Here is a 17,134-nt window from a genome sequence, read left to right on the forward strand (position 1 = left end):
AGTTACAACATTTCATCTGCCCATTAATTTGTTGAAAACACATGTCAAAAACGTGATAGAACAAGTATAGTTATTCATTTACTTATAAGATTATTTATGATATGTCATTAGCAATACAATAATTACGACAATAATATGGTGTATTTTCAGTGAGTATCCGCCAGAATGGAGTGAACCACCGCCATATGGAGGAGGACACCATCTAGCCAATAAGAATGCAGGGTTTCAGGGGAATGAGACGGGCATATTTGTACTGCCAAAATCAGGACAAATGTACAACAGCTTACAAACCGGTGATAATGTATTGTTTCGTGATCATGATAGACTTATGTATGACGCCGAGTTGGGTCGAAGTGTTCGAAATAGCAGCTATAATGACAGCGGTTATCCAGACTTTGTAAATAATGTGGATAGAAACAGCACAATTAACTCAAATAGAAGGCTAGTGTCATATGATGAAAACAGTAGGTCTAGAGATACTAGCAGTAGGAACACTTCACGTAATCGCTCCAGATCTCAGCCCGCATGGCGCCATAGCGACGGACCAAAATATCCTGTTCCACAACGACCACGTGGTCACTCCTTGCCTAGAGATAGTTTCCAAGGTGACCCCAGTTATTCAGACGATACTATGAGGTATGGTCCCCAATCCCAGGTTCCTCCAAGGTCTCCCCAGCATCCAGCAGCTCAGACCCCAGTTTTCACCCCTGTTCAGCCACATCAGAGGTCTACCTCTCACTTCCATGGCGACCAGACAAGTGACGAAGACGTGTTCATGCCACCACCACCACCACTTCCCCCTGTGACAAGACGACCAGCCTTTCCCAGACACAGTTCAATGAAACCAGGATCTCAGCAGACATATTTGACAGATGATATTGACACTTCAGGTCGACCTTTCTTGACCTCTGACATAAGCTCAGTTCTCCCCTCACCTTTCTCTGACTCCGCTATGAGAAGACCATATCAGCCTTACCAGCGTCAGTACCATGATCCCCCATATCAGAATCTGCCATTTAACGGAAGCTCATTTATTGGTGTAGATAATAGTCGAGATGGTAGCTATGGTGACAATGACAACACGGTTGTTGCTAGGCAACAAAGTTCACAATATTCACCTGAGAGAACAATGACAAATACACTTCCTCGAGGTGACAGTAGTGAAAGTAATGGTAAGCCATACAATTACACTAGGGACCAGTTATTAGGAGCAGTTGATCAGGTCAGGCGCGGAAAAGTTCCTATGCATAAAGGTCAAGGTCATTCATGGGGATCAAGGTCAGGTAATTCTGACAATTCATCACTTAATAATGGACATCATGGTGCTCAAATCCCAGAAAGTGCAAAACCTTCAGTTATTGTTAGGGATCGTCCTAGTAGAAGTTATCTCAATGGCCAAGAGCCTTACAAAAGACACAGTGGGGTGAATAATAGAAACAGTATGAACAGCACTGGCAGCTATGTTGGAAATGGAAGAGAAAGGTCAAGGTCACTGGGCAGGGAAGATCTTACACCAGACTCACTGAGCAGTGGTATAGGGAGTCGGAACACATCTCAGCTGACTGGTTCCTCTCTGCATTCCCGCCCATCTAGACTGGGTTCCGGTCTCAGCGCCCCTGATATGAGTGCAGACTCCGGGGCACATATGGGTTATCATCCTGCCCCTCAGAGAAAGGACATTTCTGGAGATGAAAATTATGAGTTTGATTCTTACAATGCTGTTGAGACTGATTTGTTAGAAGCTTTGAAAAACTATTCAGAAGTTAATAATGGCAATGGTGAATTGTTAAGTGCTCTTCAGGAGGGACTAAGTGCTACTGGTCTGATGTCAGAATTATATCCAAAACCTTCAAGGCAAAGTAGGTATTCACACTCAGAGCAACGGTTTGAAAAACTAAGAGGGGAGTATCAAAAGTATCGCCAACAACAGGAGCAGGATAGATCAGTAGCTAGTTTAAGAAATGGAGGAATGAGAGGGATGGTAAACAAATACCCATCACATCGAGGCGAGAATGACAGCTACACGTCCACTACGAGTTCAAGATTTTCAGGGGGTCAACCAGAACAAGGGATGCAGTATTACAGCAGGCCAGGGGAATTGTCTTACAAAGCTGGACCAATGGATAGTGACATGCTATAGAGAAAATTTGGATCGTCCATATGATTTAAAAATTTATAATAAAGAGTGCATGAAATGTCAAACATCCCTTACTGTCTTCAATTTTTATTTTCATAAATTTCTAAATCTCTTAATTCAGAATAGAGTTATTTTGAAGTAAAAAAGACGCATGAAAAAAGCATAAGCATACATAAAAGAATCTTTAAAAATAAAACACAAAATTTAAAGAAATGCATGGAATTCTAGACATTCTTCAAGTTAGCTGTGGCCTAGCAGATTAAATAAGTTTGAGGCAGTAAAAGATATTCTACTTTCATGTGCTTAAAATTCCTTGATGTAGTTTCAATATTGAAATTTATACATATCACAGTATTTGCCAAATACTGCCTCCATTAAAAAACTATCATTCCAAAATTGATTATGCATGAATGTTTTCATTTATCAGACTGGTTAATTTATTGTGTTCATGAAATCTTGACAAATGTTTCAGTGTTCTAATGGCTTAGTTTCCAGTTTCCTTTCATAACCTATTATTAAACATTGAATGCCATTGTATTCTCTTCAAAATGGCTGTTGGTCATTGTTTTAGGGTTTAAGACTATATGATTTTAGTTTGAAGTCATGAATTAAGGTATTTGAATGTTTAGCTACACATAAGTAAAACTCATTTGCAATGGAGTGTATATTAAGGATATGTTTTTAATCAGATTACATTCATTTGCTATTGTATTAAATATTTTGTTGATAATGTATCATTTATTTCCAAAGAAATATAACAATTGTTAAGGAATATAATTGATCTTGTAATAGAACCGTGGAATTTGTATTATGAATACATTTTATTGTGTGTAAATAGATATTTAACATTGGCATGTGTCAATGTTTTATTAAGGTGCCTTTACATATTAAAGTGTTGTTAAAATAAATACATGTATGGTATGTACTTTGTTTGTGTAATTGTTTGTTTCATAAGGCTTATCAGCTGAGGTAAATCTGTAGTTATTGTAATTCATTAGAATCGTGGCAAGAAGTAATGAGTTATCGCTTACTGTTGAAATCGTTAATGATTTACATAATTACTAATATCTTTTATTAAAGATTCACTCTTACTCCCAAATAAGATGTATCACAATTAATACCATTGTTTTAATTTACCGAAAAGGATGAATAAACATCTCAGACAATGGTTCTTATAAAGGATACCTGCCGATGTTAAATTTAAAAGGTGCAGAAATAATTGTATTTCTACCTTTTGAGACGAAAATTGATCACTGTTAATCTTTTAGGACCTACCAATTATTAAATACACAGTTACAATCTTGTAATCAGTAATTAACATCTTCCACGAATGCATTATTTAGTAAGCAGTTTATTTCTCAAAATCTACGTTTGTTATACATGTATATGTTTTGATTACAAATATAAGTGTCACTTTAAAAGAACTGTAAATAAATGATGATATCTATGATCTTCTAGAAATATAACACCACAGATGCCCCTATTCTCTGCTCTCACGGCAAACTATGATGTCATATTTCCTTCATTTGTCATATATACTGTGAGATCTTTTACTAATTGTCACCATTAATTTCTTTTAAATATAAAATGAATGTGTAGACTTGTTGCATGTATGAAATACATGTCCTTTATTTTATTGGTTAAAAAATCCAATTAAAAAAAGATTTCTAATAACTATCTAGCATACATTAAAATTGTTTTTAAAGAGTCCACTAATATGAGAGCCATTCTAAGTGTCTTATTACACAATATTTTCTCATTATTGCCCTTCTATTTTTGTGTATTATAATACTGAATTTTTAGTCCATCTATTAATGAAATTACAATATATATTCTTATCTGGTTTCAAGTATTTTATTGACTTTATCTACAGGATTTTAGCAATTTACACTTGTTCTGTTATGTATTTCTTTCTTTTATACATATACTTGTATTGGTTGTTTTAATGAACATCTTACAAATATAACACTCCATATACATGAGAATATTTATTATTTCATTTTTCTCATTTTAGTTAAAATGGTGACTACCTGGGGCTGTTTTCATAAAGCTTCTTTAATGAAAAATTTCAACTTAGTGATTGTTTTTATTTTTGAATCAAATACTTTCAATACTGTCTATTTTTCATCAAATTAATTCACAATTCATGCCGTTACTTATTACTTGGACTTTTTTCTTGGTTATTTTAATATTTTTGGTGAAAACATTGTTAGTTTTCTTAAAAAATCAACTTAATAATTGAAAAAATAAAATTTCTCACTATGTAGATTTACTAAGATTCTTAACTTGTTAGGTTTTTTAAAAATCAACTTAATAATTGAAAAAATAAAACTTCTCAATAAGTAGATTTACTTAGATTCTACACGAGTACGGGTTCAGGAATACATACAGAATTTGTTTCCATTAGTGTTTGACCTTGGCATGTTAAAGCATCAAATGTCACTATTTAAAAAAAATAAAATTTGTGTGTAATAAAATAAGTTTTTTTATGACTTTTACTGGTATTACTAGTTATTGCTGTTAATGAAGTGTAATACATGTACATTGAACCGCAACAAGCAGAAACTGGTCTGATAGAATGGTTATAAATGATCAGTATTGAGCATCCTATCAAATAATCATGTTTTACACATTTGTTTTATTTTTAAACTACCTCAAAACTACCCATGACCTTACAAACACACACCATGATGGGTAAACGGCAGGTCCATTTTAGTTACAAGGAAACTTTTGTCATATTATTTGCTTAAGATAATATAAGTTTATATTTAAATCATTTTTTTTTATTACCTCAGAAGTACCCATGACTTTAAACCCACATCAAACCATGGGCACCTCTCTTCTATATCAAACAAATAACAAGAAACTACGACATTGTATTGTTTTCTTGTGTCATATGCCAATTTCTGCTTGTTGCTGTTCATTTAAAAATCAGTAGCGGATTAAGTTTACTTTTTATTTCTGTATATTGGAGAATATTAAAGCGATAGAATACGCTCAAAATGCAACATTTTTTACAAGTAATTGCAAATATTTTGTATCATTTCAATTTCAGTTCTGAGGGTGGAGTTGTAAGTATGTACATGTAATAATGAAAAATCAATGGTTAAATGAGGCACAGTAGCATAACCATTTATTTTTATTTGCTAACAGTTTTTAACTAGGAATCAGTGGTTTAAATCAACAAATTCACTTAACCATTTAAGTACATATTAACAATCTTTGACTATTTCAGTGGTCTACATGTTATTTTGTAATTTACCTACTAAATGGGCCAGCCGCTCTTTATATCTATTGCTTCGCCTGATTTTATTCAGTAATGGCTAACTGTTTTATTATAGAGTAAAGATATGTATATTTACAGCTTGTTTCTGCCTATTTTACATTTTTTACATGTTTTGTCCGTAAAATCTGACACGGGTGCAACTATTTCCATTCATATTTACTTCACCAATCATAAATGGCAAATTATGTGCAATATTTATGTATTTAGAATTATCACCCATCAATAAATCAACACGAGATCAGTATTTCTGAGAAACAAATCATGATACATCCATACATACTCGCAATATAAATATAATACAGTGCCATACTTTAGTAATGCTACTGATTTTTTGACCGTTTGTTTTCAGTCAAACACCCAAAAGTAACATCTTTTTTAAACAAGGTTTGACTGAATGAGATGAATTTGATTAATGTTCAAAATATTGTCTTGGTTTTATTCACTCCTGAACTAGTACACAAGAAATTTTCAGTATTTTTTCAAAATTGAAGCAGAGACAGTTTGTTAGAATGTATAAGTTTGCAGAAAACTATCATTTGCATAATGTTTGTTGTTTGCTTAAAAATAATTGAAGAAAACATATCATTCTTAGAACTTGAACTGTCATGTGAGCATTGCTTAGATCTACTGATGATACAATACTGTCTATATGTATTTCAATTGGCTCTTTGATTTCAATATGCTATGGTATTGTTGTTATGATTACAATGGATGCTTTTGATAATAATAAATGAAAAACTATCTTCCAGTATGCTTTATTCATTTTTACTGATATAGCCAGTGAATCCTAAATCTTTCTTTCCACAAATAGCCAGTGCTTCCTTGATGCAAATATTTTGATGATCAAGTGAGAAATTGCAACTATCGCACTGTATTTCAAATTGCCTCTTCTTTAAAGAAAATTATTTATGTGCATTTATTATTTAGACCATTGTCAGCTTATTTTCATATGTTTGGTGTTCATCATTATTCAGGGGTGTAGAAATGGGCCGGGAGCTGGTAAAATTACCCGGTTACTTTAGCATCTTCACCTGGCTAATTTCCCGGCATCAACAAAAAATAAAGTCTGTTATTTTTTAGTCATGTTTTTATCTTTACATCCGTTTAAAACCCCAATTATTGGTATTGTTTATTTTGGTTTCCCAGCGTCTATATACAGTATTAGCTCGATACACGACGTCATAAGTCGCATCCCCCTCTGGGATGTTTTCCAAGTACTAGGTTTGGGTTTTCCAGCGTTCTGAATACAATATATTAGCTTGTTACTTAACCTCAGTGGTCTTTGACAGTAATTTGGTTCATTAGTTAGCCCTCACTGGTGGTGGTGGTGCCGTTGGAGGAGGTGGAGTGGTACTCAGATTCAGTATCATATTCAAGTACATTTTTGTGAAGGTTCCCTGTTACAAAATAAACATGCAACAGAAGACCATAACTGGGGGAGGACACCCAGAGCCCCCCGCCCTCACCTATTTCTGGGATATTCCCTGCTTCTTAAATTAAATTCTTAATGCATACATTGATGAAGTAAAGTTTGCATAAAAGATTTTAGGAGAAACACATAAACCAACATTTTGGCAGTTTTGGTGCACCTTACCAACATAATGGCAGTTTTGGTGCACTTTACCAACATAATGGCAGTTTTGGTGCACTTTACCAACATTATGGCAGTTTTGTGGAAGTTTTGGTGCACTTTACCAACATTATGGCAGTTTTGGTACACTTTACCAACATTATGGCAGTTTTGGTGCACTTTACCAACATTATGGCAGTTTTGTGGCAGTTTTGGTGCACTTTACCAACATTATGGCAATTTTGGTACACTTTACCAACAGCAGTTTTGGTATGGCAGTTTTGGTACACTTTACCAACATTATGGCACTTTTTGTCATGAAGAATGCTTTAAGGCTAATTGTCATTATTTAGTGCCTTATAAAAACGCTATGACTACAACATGATCGTACAGTATCTTTTGGGCTTTTATTTTGAGCTACATGTGCAAAGTAGTGTGTCAACATACTTTTTATCAAAACTAAGTATTACAGACTCATATTCAACCCAATCTTTATAAAATTTGGCTACAATGTGGGTCTGAAATCCAAGCCATGTTTGTGTATCATGTCTGGTCAAAATCTATCCTTTAAAGTAGGTCACTTTTTGTGTAGAATAAGTACATTTGTAGTATGGTCCACACCTTGGAATTTCCAGACTTCTCAGAAACCATGCTTCTATAACATATTCAACAAAACTTAGCAGTTATTCTTTCTTTGATTTATATCATTTCAAACTATTATGCATATAACATTTGTATGTTGTTGTTTACTTTTTTTCAATCCAAAACTAATATTGACTAATATTTAAAACGTGTCAAACGCATATCTAGAGAGGTTATCTATATATCAAGTCAATATTTACCGGGTTATATGAAAACAAGCACAATAGCCAAACGTTTACAACCCTTTTATAATGACACAGGGTAAACGCCAAGGACATAGAACACAAAAACAAAATCACAAACAAGAAGCATAGAAAAACAGCACAAAACTCCACAAACAACACAGTGCATAATTATATACTTATATAAAAAAACTAGGTGTGTTTATCAATTTATGGATTGTAAGGTACCGCCTTGGAAGGGTCAGTAAAATGAAAATGAAAATTACTGGGGGTTTAAACCATTTTGCTGTCACAACCTCATTCTTATTCTAACAATCCTGAATAAAGTAAAAACGTAAAAGGTAAATTTTATCAAAGTAAGCCAGGTAAAAACATAAACTCATTTATACCCGAGAATATTTTTACATAGCATTGTATGTATTCTGTGTTTATTTTAACCCCAGGAAAGTCCCAAAAGTTTACACCATAGTCTAGAGTAGGATAGGATAGACTAATTTATTAAATAAATCTAACACATGTTCAGTTGTTATGATTCACAAGGCCATTTGAATTACTTCATCGTACCTTTTAAGAGCTAGCACTCCTGCTCCGGCGTGTGCATGTGATGTTTGTATCAGGTCGTTGCATGAGTACTTGCAATTTAAATAATGTTATTTTTTCTTCATTCTGAGTGTTTTCAATGTGATACTGACTCTGTTAAGGATTTTTTTTTTTTTTTTTTGTTACTATTAATACATGTTGGGACAAATTAGTTTACCCAGTAGACCTGTGTTGCAGTTAAGACATGTTACACTGACCGTCTCAAAGCGGTATACCCGTCATTTATTGGGTAAAGCTATTATGATGCGGCTGTTGTCTGTTCGTGTTGTTTGTATTTGTGATTGTGGTGTTTATACATTTGTGTCTTTATATCATTATCATAAGGGTCCCTGCCGTGTGCCTCCAAACGGGGTTTATTTTTGTATTTCATTGTATTGTTGTCCCTATAGGTTTCTTTGTATTTTTGATGATACATCTACAGTTAAAAAGAAAATGCTTTATTTGCCTGACCTGATGTTTTTCTGACCGTCCATAAATGAGCATCAAGACTTGAATACAATACCTAAATAACAATATGTTGATGCAAGGTCTCTTTATGGAGTTGTAAGTTCTGCCGTAATAAACCGGATTTTCTAAGTACAACATTTCTTTTGTATTATCTTCATTTAAGGAATGAATTGCGGGGTTGATGGCATCAACCCCGCAATTCATTATTTATATTTACACTAATAGTTCTTTATTTCATTCAAGAATTGTTAAACAATTAATTTATAGTGCATTTATCTAGATCGAGGTTTGGTGACATATCTACCAATCGTGTTACAACTAACTTTTCCAAGTTGCCTGAATCACACAGCGTCCCGGCCATCATTATAAAGTGAGGCAAAATGTTTAGCAAAATGGTAGGTAGCGACCAATAACAAACTAACTGTTGGCAAGTTAGTTTTCATACACCAGCCTCTCCTTTCGCTTCCGTGTCTAGTCACTAGAGGGCGACACTTCTGTTTTTTTAATGGCTTTGGTAATCCTCGTTTCACAAACCCTTCAAAACTATTCTTATGTTTTCACTTAAATTCTTATACCCATATGTATATGTCCCGGTAGGACACAACATAAATATGCCCACTTGTGTATACTTGACTTGTCCCTGTATTTTCATTGTTTTACTGTTGTAAGTTTCATTATGTGGGGGGTTTCACAAACATTCGGACAAAGCAAACTGTATAACCGAGTTTAATTTAAGGGTAAAACAATACATTGGCACGCAATATGTAGTTATAACAAAGTAAGTACAGCAAATACATATTGTAACGACCTACGAAATCCAGGCAAACTAGCCAGACAAATTGAAAAACACCATGAAGGCAGAGTAAAACGATTTACTTTATATATGCTTCTGTCCTCGAATCGTGTTAATCAAACACATGTTCGATTATTCAACATCAGTGGATTGGGCTTTCATGTCGTTTGCATTACAATTTATATTTAGTAAACAATTACTATCTAACACAGTTTGATGTAAACGATAGGAATGTCATCTTTAAAACATAAAATCAAGCAATTACGATGTGGCTGAAGTAAAAAATGGTTAGTAGAGGCCTAGTTCTGATTAATAATGTCCATCTCAGTATAAAGATGATGAAACCATTATACATACCCATTTAAATGCATTCAACACGTATATGTGAGGTTGGTGGTGATCACTACTTGCATGTATCGAGCAACAAAAATAATTATGTATATTAGGCTGGGTTTATATAACCATGACCTTAGGTAAGTTGAAAGTTAAATTATTAATTTAATATAACAGACTATTACATGTATATTATTTCAAATCTTTCATAACACAAAATCCACAAAAGAATGACAAGCGAATAACCTAGTGAATAACTTGTTTAATGAGACTGTGCATTGAAAACAATTCATACATACATCAACATTTCCAAACATGTGTAATGCATACATACATTAATACACCATTATTCATACGTAGTTTGCGTACGGTAGATCGTATAATCTTCGTTACATCACATTAAACCTTATCTAATAAAACATTTGTCAACATGTCTCCTTTTGCCGTTAAGAAAAATATAGATAATTGTTTTTAAAAGAAATTTTAATGTACTCACTTACATGGGAAATGATTTAACATTTCTAATCATAACTCATTTTCACTTATTATTAAAAAAAACCCAGCTTTTAAAACATTTTAAGTGCACACGAACTGTGTGAGTTTGGCAATATATGACCAATTACAAAAGTCTAAGTAATTACTTGTCGGGGTCCTGTGGACAAATCGAAGGAGTCCTGGTGAGTTCGTATGGTTTGTAATGTTCACATTGGTTGATGTGATAACTGTCCATCCTTGCATTTTGATGCATTTTTGGTCTTGGCAAATCTTTTGTTGTAACTTCAGTTTGTATATCTTCTCTCTCATCAATGATCTCGTTGCTTCTAAATCGATAATAGAACGTATTTCAAGATGTCGTCTCGTCATTTTGGGCGTATTCCCAACCCTCTTTATCATTTTTTCAGGGAAGATTCCTCCGAAGAACAAGATCACGGAGAGACGTTCTAATTTCCAATATCGATCATGAGAATTTTTATACCCAACGTTTCCAACCAGTTCCGAGCATGTTGTTCCCATCATAGCGATCAGAGCGTTCAGAATGACTACAGATGTCATTGCTATGTACATTAAAAAGATGGCGACGCATATTCCGGGGTGTCTAGTATCGTAAAAACTGGGCGGGTCTCCTACTCAGTGCGAAATACTTGTAGTATTTCCATTTCTCCATTTCTCCTCAATAATTTTGCTGACCTGAGGCGTGCGCATGAATGGGAATGCCAGCGAAGGGTGAATTTGGAAAAGGAACTGCAGGATGGATCCTGAATCTGCGAATTCGTTACAAGCATCGCTTGTTACAACAGGGTCCAAGTCCGTGATATCATACGTTTTAATATCGTTCAAGCCATCGTTTCCGTGCTCAATAAAGTACGGCTGAAATAAAGTGTACGTTCTGTTTAGATTAGTTGTTATGCGTATAACGAAAGTCTCCAGTAGTCTCTCTAGTACGATTTTGGTACATTATTGTCCATTATAAACATGATTGCATACTTGTTTCATGAAACAAGCGCTACTTATGTATTCTAGCAGAAGGTTTACGTGCAAATATTTAATAATGACATCATTTGAAGCAGATGTGTGATAAAGCAAAGACTGTAGCATTGAATAAATAATGCTCAATAAGTAGCACCACCATGTATGATAGTATGTTTCCAATTTGTCAAACACCACTGTTCGCTAGGAAAAAGTAATCTTACCTATAAACAAACGAATCGTGCTTACCTCCGAGTTGTATATCGTCCCAAATATTTTACAAAGACCACTCTTTGTCGCTAGCTCTAAAGGATTCAGACCCGAGTCATTTTTCATACTCCAGAGAATGCCAGGCTTCGGTTCTTTCGACGTGTCTTTGGTTTGGTCTTCTAGTGTGATTTTATCAGCATGCTTCACTGTCTTCGAAATGTCGTTGGTGCTATCTGCATTTTCAACATCAGCTTTGGTTCCGTTCTGCTTTGTTTCGTCTTGAGTCTGGATTAATTTAAGTATTTCGATGACTTCGTCTTCTTTGTTTGGATAGTAGTGAGCATACCTGTAAAATATTATTGGTTGCAATTTGCCGAGAATAAAGTAAATTCTACATAAACAGTTTTCAACTTTTTAGCGTGTGAAGAAAGTTCTTAAAAATTGAAGGCCTTAGTTTTATGATGAATTGATCCTATGTTAAATGATAAAAACTTGGGAAAACTTGTTACTAAACCCATTTGTACTTCAAATATTTAAAAACAAACAGTCAACCGCATACTCATGAAATTCGGATTATAGGTTTACATTATGATTGAGAAAGATTTCAGAACTTGTATGTATTGTTTTCTCCCTCGTGCAATGCACACCATAACGCCTCATTTCTTAAAGATTTTCTGAACCGTAACAAACCCATTAACTTGAAAGTAGAATGTGCTATTATTTCATTCGCTTTTTTAAAATTTGCCTTGTAACTGAAGTAAATGATTGGCTTCCTGCAAACAATTCAAACCTTAAAGTGAGTAATATGTTGGTAACATTTTACATGAAGTGGTGACATTAGGGGCCGTTATGTACTTTTTGATTTAGTAGGTGTCATACTTTAGTAGAAAATAGTAACACATTTTAATAAGTATACATTTGAATGTTATTAAGCCCACGAATGCTCAGTTTACATGTTAATATCGAAATGTTACCTAATGAACGCATTATCATATTAACATTGCCATATCGAAATAATACCTTTTAACCTTGTAATGGTAAAATTTTACCTTATCAGCGCATGGTATATATCGTCTTCCTTTGAGTTTCTTTCATGTAAATTCGCTTCTTTATAATCCAGCAAATCTTCAAACATTTCTGTAATCAAAAAGACAAAAATAATATTGATTTGTATCGAAAACGGATCAAAAGATATCTACGATTCCATTAGCCTTATGTATAATCGAAGGAGTCCTGGTGAGTTCGTATGGTTTGTAATGTTCACATTGGTTGATGTGATAACTGTCCATCCTTGCATTTTGATGCATTTTTGGTCTTGGCAAATCTTTTGTTGTAACTTCAGTTTGTATATCTTCTCTCTCATCAATGATCTCGTTGCTGTGTAAATCGATAATAGAACGTATTTCAAGATGTCGTCTCGTCATTTTGGGCGTATTCCCAACCCTCTTTATCATTTTTTTCAGGGAAGATTCCTTCGAAGAACAAGATCACGGAGAGACGTTCTAATTTCCAATATCGATCATGAGAATTTTTATACCCAACGTTTCCAACCAGTTCCGAGCATGTTGTTCCCATCATAGCGATCAGAGCGTTCAGAATTACTACAGATGTCATTGCTATGTACATTAAAAAGATGGCGACGCATATTCCGGGGTGTCTAGTATCGTAAAAACTGGGCGGGTCTCCTACTCCGCCGATCAGTTTTATCATCGAGAGCAAGGTTCTGCCATAGGTGGAATACTCTGATTCATCTGTAGCAGGCGAGCCCTGAATGGCCATTAACATCGCCGTTCCGAATCCAAATATAATGAAAAGAAAAAAAGAATATAAACCGAATAACATCACCGAAAATCACAATTTGAAGAAGAATGCCTAAGAAACTGAAATACTTGAAAACTCTCAGGAAGAATATAACAAACAGCCATCCAATAATCACTGAGACGTATAAACAGTACTGTTCGTATTTGAAATCTTGATTTATCCCAACCGCCAGTGCAAAACAGCTATCTAAAATGAGACTTATTGAAAAAAAGCGCCATCAGGCCTCTGTAGGATCCATTACTGTAGGGATTCAGCTTTGTGGTTTTTGTCCATTTCCAAATGGTACCAAAATATGTTTGCAAGCTCTTCTCATTTCGCTCTGATCAGATTCCTTTTCTTTTGCAAGGAATACCATATTCTGCCAATTTATTAATTTCAGGCGAAACGTAAAGAATCCCCCGAAAAAGGCTCATGAATGCAAAAGCTGTAACTGTTTTTTTTTACCAAAGACTTTATTACTGAACGAAGGGCTGGTATCGACATTGAACATCCTTCCTCGTCATTGGTATTATGTTTCGATCTTTCCGTTGCATACCACTGAGGAAGCTCATGAATACTAAGTGCAAAATAAACTAAATATATACAATCCACTTGTAGTATTTCCATTTCTCCTCAATAATTTTGCTGACCTGAGGCGTGCGGATGAATGGGAATGCCAGCGAAGGGTGAATTTGGAAAAGGAACTGCAGGATGGATCCTGAATCTGCGAAATCGTTACAAGCATCGCTTGTTACAACAGGGTCCAAGTCCGTGATATCATACGTTTTAATATCGTTCAAGCCATCGTTTCCGTGCTCAATAAAGTACGGCTGAAATAAAGTGTACGTTCTGTTTAGATTAGTTGTTATGCGTATAACGAAAGTCTCCAGTAGTCTCTCTAGTACGATTTTGGTACATTATTGTCCATTATAAACATGATTGCATACTTGTTTCATGAAACAAGCGCTACTTATGTATTCTAGCAGAAGGTTTACGTGCAAATATTTAATAATGACATCATTTGAAGCAGATGTGTGATAAAGCAAAGACAGTAGCATTGAATAAATAATGCTCAATAAGTAGCACCACCATGTATGATAGTATGTTTCCAATTTGTCAAACACCACTGTTCGCTAGGAAAAAGTAATCTTACCTATAAACAAACGAATCGTGCTTACCTCCGAGTTGTATATCGTCCCAAATATTTTACAAAGACCACTCTTTGTCGCTAGCTCTAAAGGATTCAGACCCGAGTCATTTTTCATACTCCAGAGAATGCCAGGCTTCGGTTCTTTCGACGTGTCTTTGGTTTGGTCTTCTAGTGTGATTTTATCAGCATGCTTCACTGTCTTCGAAATGTCGTTGGTGGTATCTGCATTTTCAACATCAGCTTTGGTTCCGTTCTGCTTTGTTTCGTCTTGAGTCTGGATTAATTTAAGTATTTCGATGACTTCGTCTTCTTTGTTTGGATAGTAGTGAGCATACCTGTAAAATATTATTGGTTGCAATTTGCCGAGAATAAAGTAAATTCTACATAAACAGTTTGTAACTTTTTAGCGTGTGAAGAAAGTTCTTAAAAACTGAAGGCCTTAGTTTTATGATGAATTGATCCTATGTTAAATGATAAAAACTTGGGAAAACTTGTTACTAAACCCATTTGTACTTCAAATATTTAAAAACAAACAGTCAACCGCATACTCATGAAATTCGGATTATAGGTTTACATTATGATTGAGAAAGATTTCAGAACTTGTATGTATTGTTTTCTCCCTCGTGCAATGCACACCATAACGCCTCATTTCTATTTCTTAAAGATTTTCTGAACCGTAACAAACCCATTAACTTGAAAGTAGAATGTGCTATTATTGCATTCGCTTTTTTAAAATTTGCCTTGTAACTGAAGTAAATGATTGGCTTCCTGCAAACAATTCAAACCTTAAAGTGAGTAATATGTTGGTAACATTTTACATAAAGTGGTGACATTAGGGGCCGTTATGTACTTTTTGATTTAGTAGGTGTCATACTTTAGTAGAAAATAGTAACACATTTTAATAAGTATACATTTGAATGTTATTAAGCCCACGAATGCTCAGTTTACATGTTAATATCGAAATGTTACCTAATGAACGCATTATCATATTAACATTGCCATATCGAAATAATACCTTTTAACCTTGTAATGGTAAAATTTTACCTAATCAGCGCATGGTATATATCGTCTTCCTTTGAGTTTCTTTCATGTAAATTCGCTTCTTTATAATCCAGCAAATCTTCAAACATTTCTGTAATCAAAAAGACAAAAACAATATTGATTTGTATCGAAAACGGATCAAAAGATATCTACGATTCCATTAGCCTTATGTATAAACATTTTTAAGTTTCAAGGGTTAAGAAATTTGATTCAATGAAAAAGAATCCCGTTTTTCATGTTTGTAAAAGCATGCAGATGGCGTTTGACTGATAAATTTATAACACATAACATCGTTATATCGTGGAGCATATTTTTCGACGGTTAAATTGAACACACGAGTTCAAATTGTTAAAAAAAGTATTTTTACGTTTAATGAACTCAACAGTTCAAGCTATAAAAATCCGATTTAACTTACCTTTGTTTAACGACAAGGCAGCAGTGAACAGAGGCAGTTCTCCGAGCATCACAGTTTGCTCAAAGTTGCTCCCTGTCGCGCGTTCTTTGAATAATTTCTCTTTATCAACGTCTCCAACCTGTCAAGCATTTTTTGGCAAGTTCTGTGTAATTTTTGCAGACTGCAAGGTGGAAGGCGGTGTGGCCGTAATACTTTTCGTCCTTACGCGGAAGAGATATCAGCTCTGGGTATTTTTCAATCAAGCTCTCCAAGAATGGCCGCAACTGTGGGACGTAATTCTCGATGGCGATGTAAATAATATTTGTGCACTTATTGTGTCGCCTGAAAAGACGACATATAGGGGCGTCGGTGGCGGCGTCGGTTGCGGCGGCGTCCGCGTCCCATTTTCGCTTGTCCGGGGTATATCTCCTAAACTATTAGTGGTATCAACTTGAAATTTCATATGTAGATAGATCTAATTGAGGGCAAGTGCAGTGCACAAGAACTGTTACTCTTGCTTCCATATTTTTAGAGTTATTGCCCTTTGTTATTTTTCATGCTTAAAGTTTTGTCCGGGGCATATCTTGTAGAATATAAGAGTTATTAACTTGAAACTTCATATGTAGATAGATCTCATGGAGGGCAAGTGCAGTGCACAATAACAGTAACTTTGCTTTCTTAGTTTTAAAGTTATTGCCCTTTGTTAATTTTCATGCTTAAAGTTTTGTCCGGGGCATATCTTGAAGAATATAAGAGGTATCAACTTGAAACTTCATAGCTAGATAGATCTCATTAAGGGCAAGTGCAGTGCACAAGAACCGTTACCCTTGCTGCCATATGTTTAGAGTTATTGCCCTTTGTTAATTTTCTTGCTTAGGTTTTGTCCGTGGCATATCTCGTAAACTATCAAATGCCACCCACACTTGAAAGTTAAATGGCAACATCATTGTCTATAAATAAATAAAATGCCAATCTAACAGCTATAATGTCGACAGTAAATAATTCGTCAGGCGACACATCCGACTCGCGGAGTTCTAGTCTTTTGTAGATGTCTCATTTATCATTTTGACCAACTTGCTTCC

The 17,134-nt window shown here is 34.8% G+C and overlaps 3 protein-coding genes across 7 annotated transcripts in view; 1 reads left to right on the plus strand and 2 right to left on the minus strand.

The window, feature by feature from the left end:
• Positions 1-6,171, plus strand: part of LOC128234061 (protein turtle-like) — a 162,108-nt gene extending 155,937 nt beyond the window's left edge. For all 5 annotated transcript variants that reach the window (XM_052948020.1, XM_052948023.1, XM_052948022.1 and 2 more), the window contains one exon: positions 151-6,171. In XM_052948020.1, coding sequence (XP_052803980.1) covers positions 151-2,140 — 1,990 coding nt within the window. In that variant the 3' untranslated portion in view covers positions 2,141-6,171. The remainder of the gene's footprint in view (positions 1-150) is intronic.
• A 4,947-nt stretch (positions 6,172-11,118) lies between these two features.
• Positions 11,119-12,971, minus strand: LOC128235682 (uncharacterized). Its single transcript, XM_052950484.1, has 3 exons — positions 12,717-12,971; positions 11,707-12,013; positions 11,119-11,358 (listed from the first exon to the last, which is right to left on the minus strand). Exons 1-3 carry the CDS (start codon positions 12,800-12,802, stop codon positions 11,119-11,121), a joined length of 633 nt encoding a protein of 210 aa, XP_052806444.1. The 5' UTR covers positions 12,803-12,971.
• Positions 12,972-13,324: 353 nt separating this feature from the next.
• Positions 13,325-16,695, minus strand: LOC128235683 (uncharacterized). Its single transcript, XM_052950485.1, has 5 exons — positions 16,074-16,695; positions 15,662-15,749; positions 14,646-14,952; positions 14,073-14,297; positions 13,325-13,390 (listed from the first exon to the last, which is right to left on the minus strand). Exons 1-5 carry the CDS (start codon positions 16,120-16,122, stop codon positions 13,325-13,327), a joined length of 735 nt encoding a protein of 244 aa, XP_052806445.1. The 5' UTR covers positions 16,123-16,695.
• Positions 16,696-17,134: the final 439 nt, after the last annotated feature.

Source organism: Mya arenaria, chromosome 5 (assembly GCF_026914265.1).
Source record: "Mya arenaria isolate MELC-2E11 chromosome 5, ASM2691426v1".
NCBI classification, from domain to species: domain Eukaryota; kingdom Metazoa; phylum Mollusca; class Bivalvia; order Myida; family Myidae; genus Mya; species Mya arenaria.

Bases quoted from the DNA above. Each gene is read 5' to 3' on its own strand.
- LOC128235683 (XM_052950485.1), bottom strand. From the start codon at position 16,122: ATGCTCGGAGAACTGCCTCTGTTCACTGCTGCCTTGTCGTTAAACAAA. The intron at 14,298-14,645 runs GTAAGCACGATT...ACTTTATTTCAG, and splicing joins GGACGATATACAACTCGGAG to CCGTACTTTATTGAGCACGG. The intron at 13,391-14,072 runs GTATATATTTAG...CACCTATGGCAG, and splicing joins GGAAATACTACAAGTGGATT to AACCTTGCTCTCGATGATAA.
- LOC128235682 (XM_052950484.1), bottom strand. From the start codon at position 12,802: ATGTTTGAAGATTTGCTGGATTATAAAGAAGCGAATTTACATGAAAGA. The intron at 12,014-12,716 runs GTAAAATTTTAC...AATATTTTACAG, and splicing joins ATATACCATGCGCTGATAAG to GTATGCTCACTACTATCCAA. The intron at 11,359-11,706 runs GTAAGCACGATT...ACTTTATTTCAG, and splicing joins GGACGATATACAACTCGGAG to CCGTACTTTATTGAGCACGG.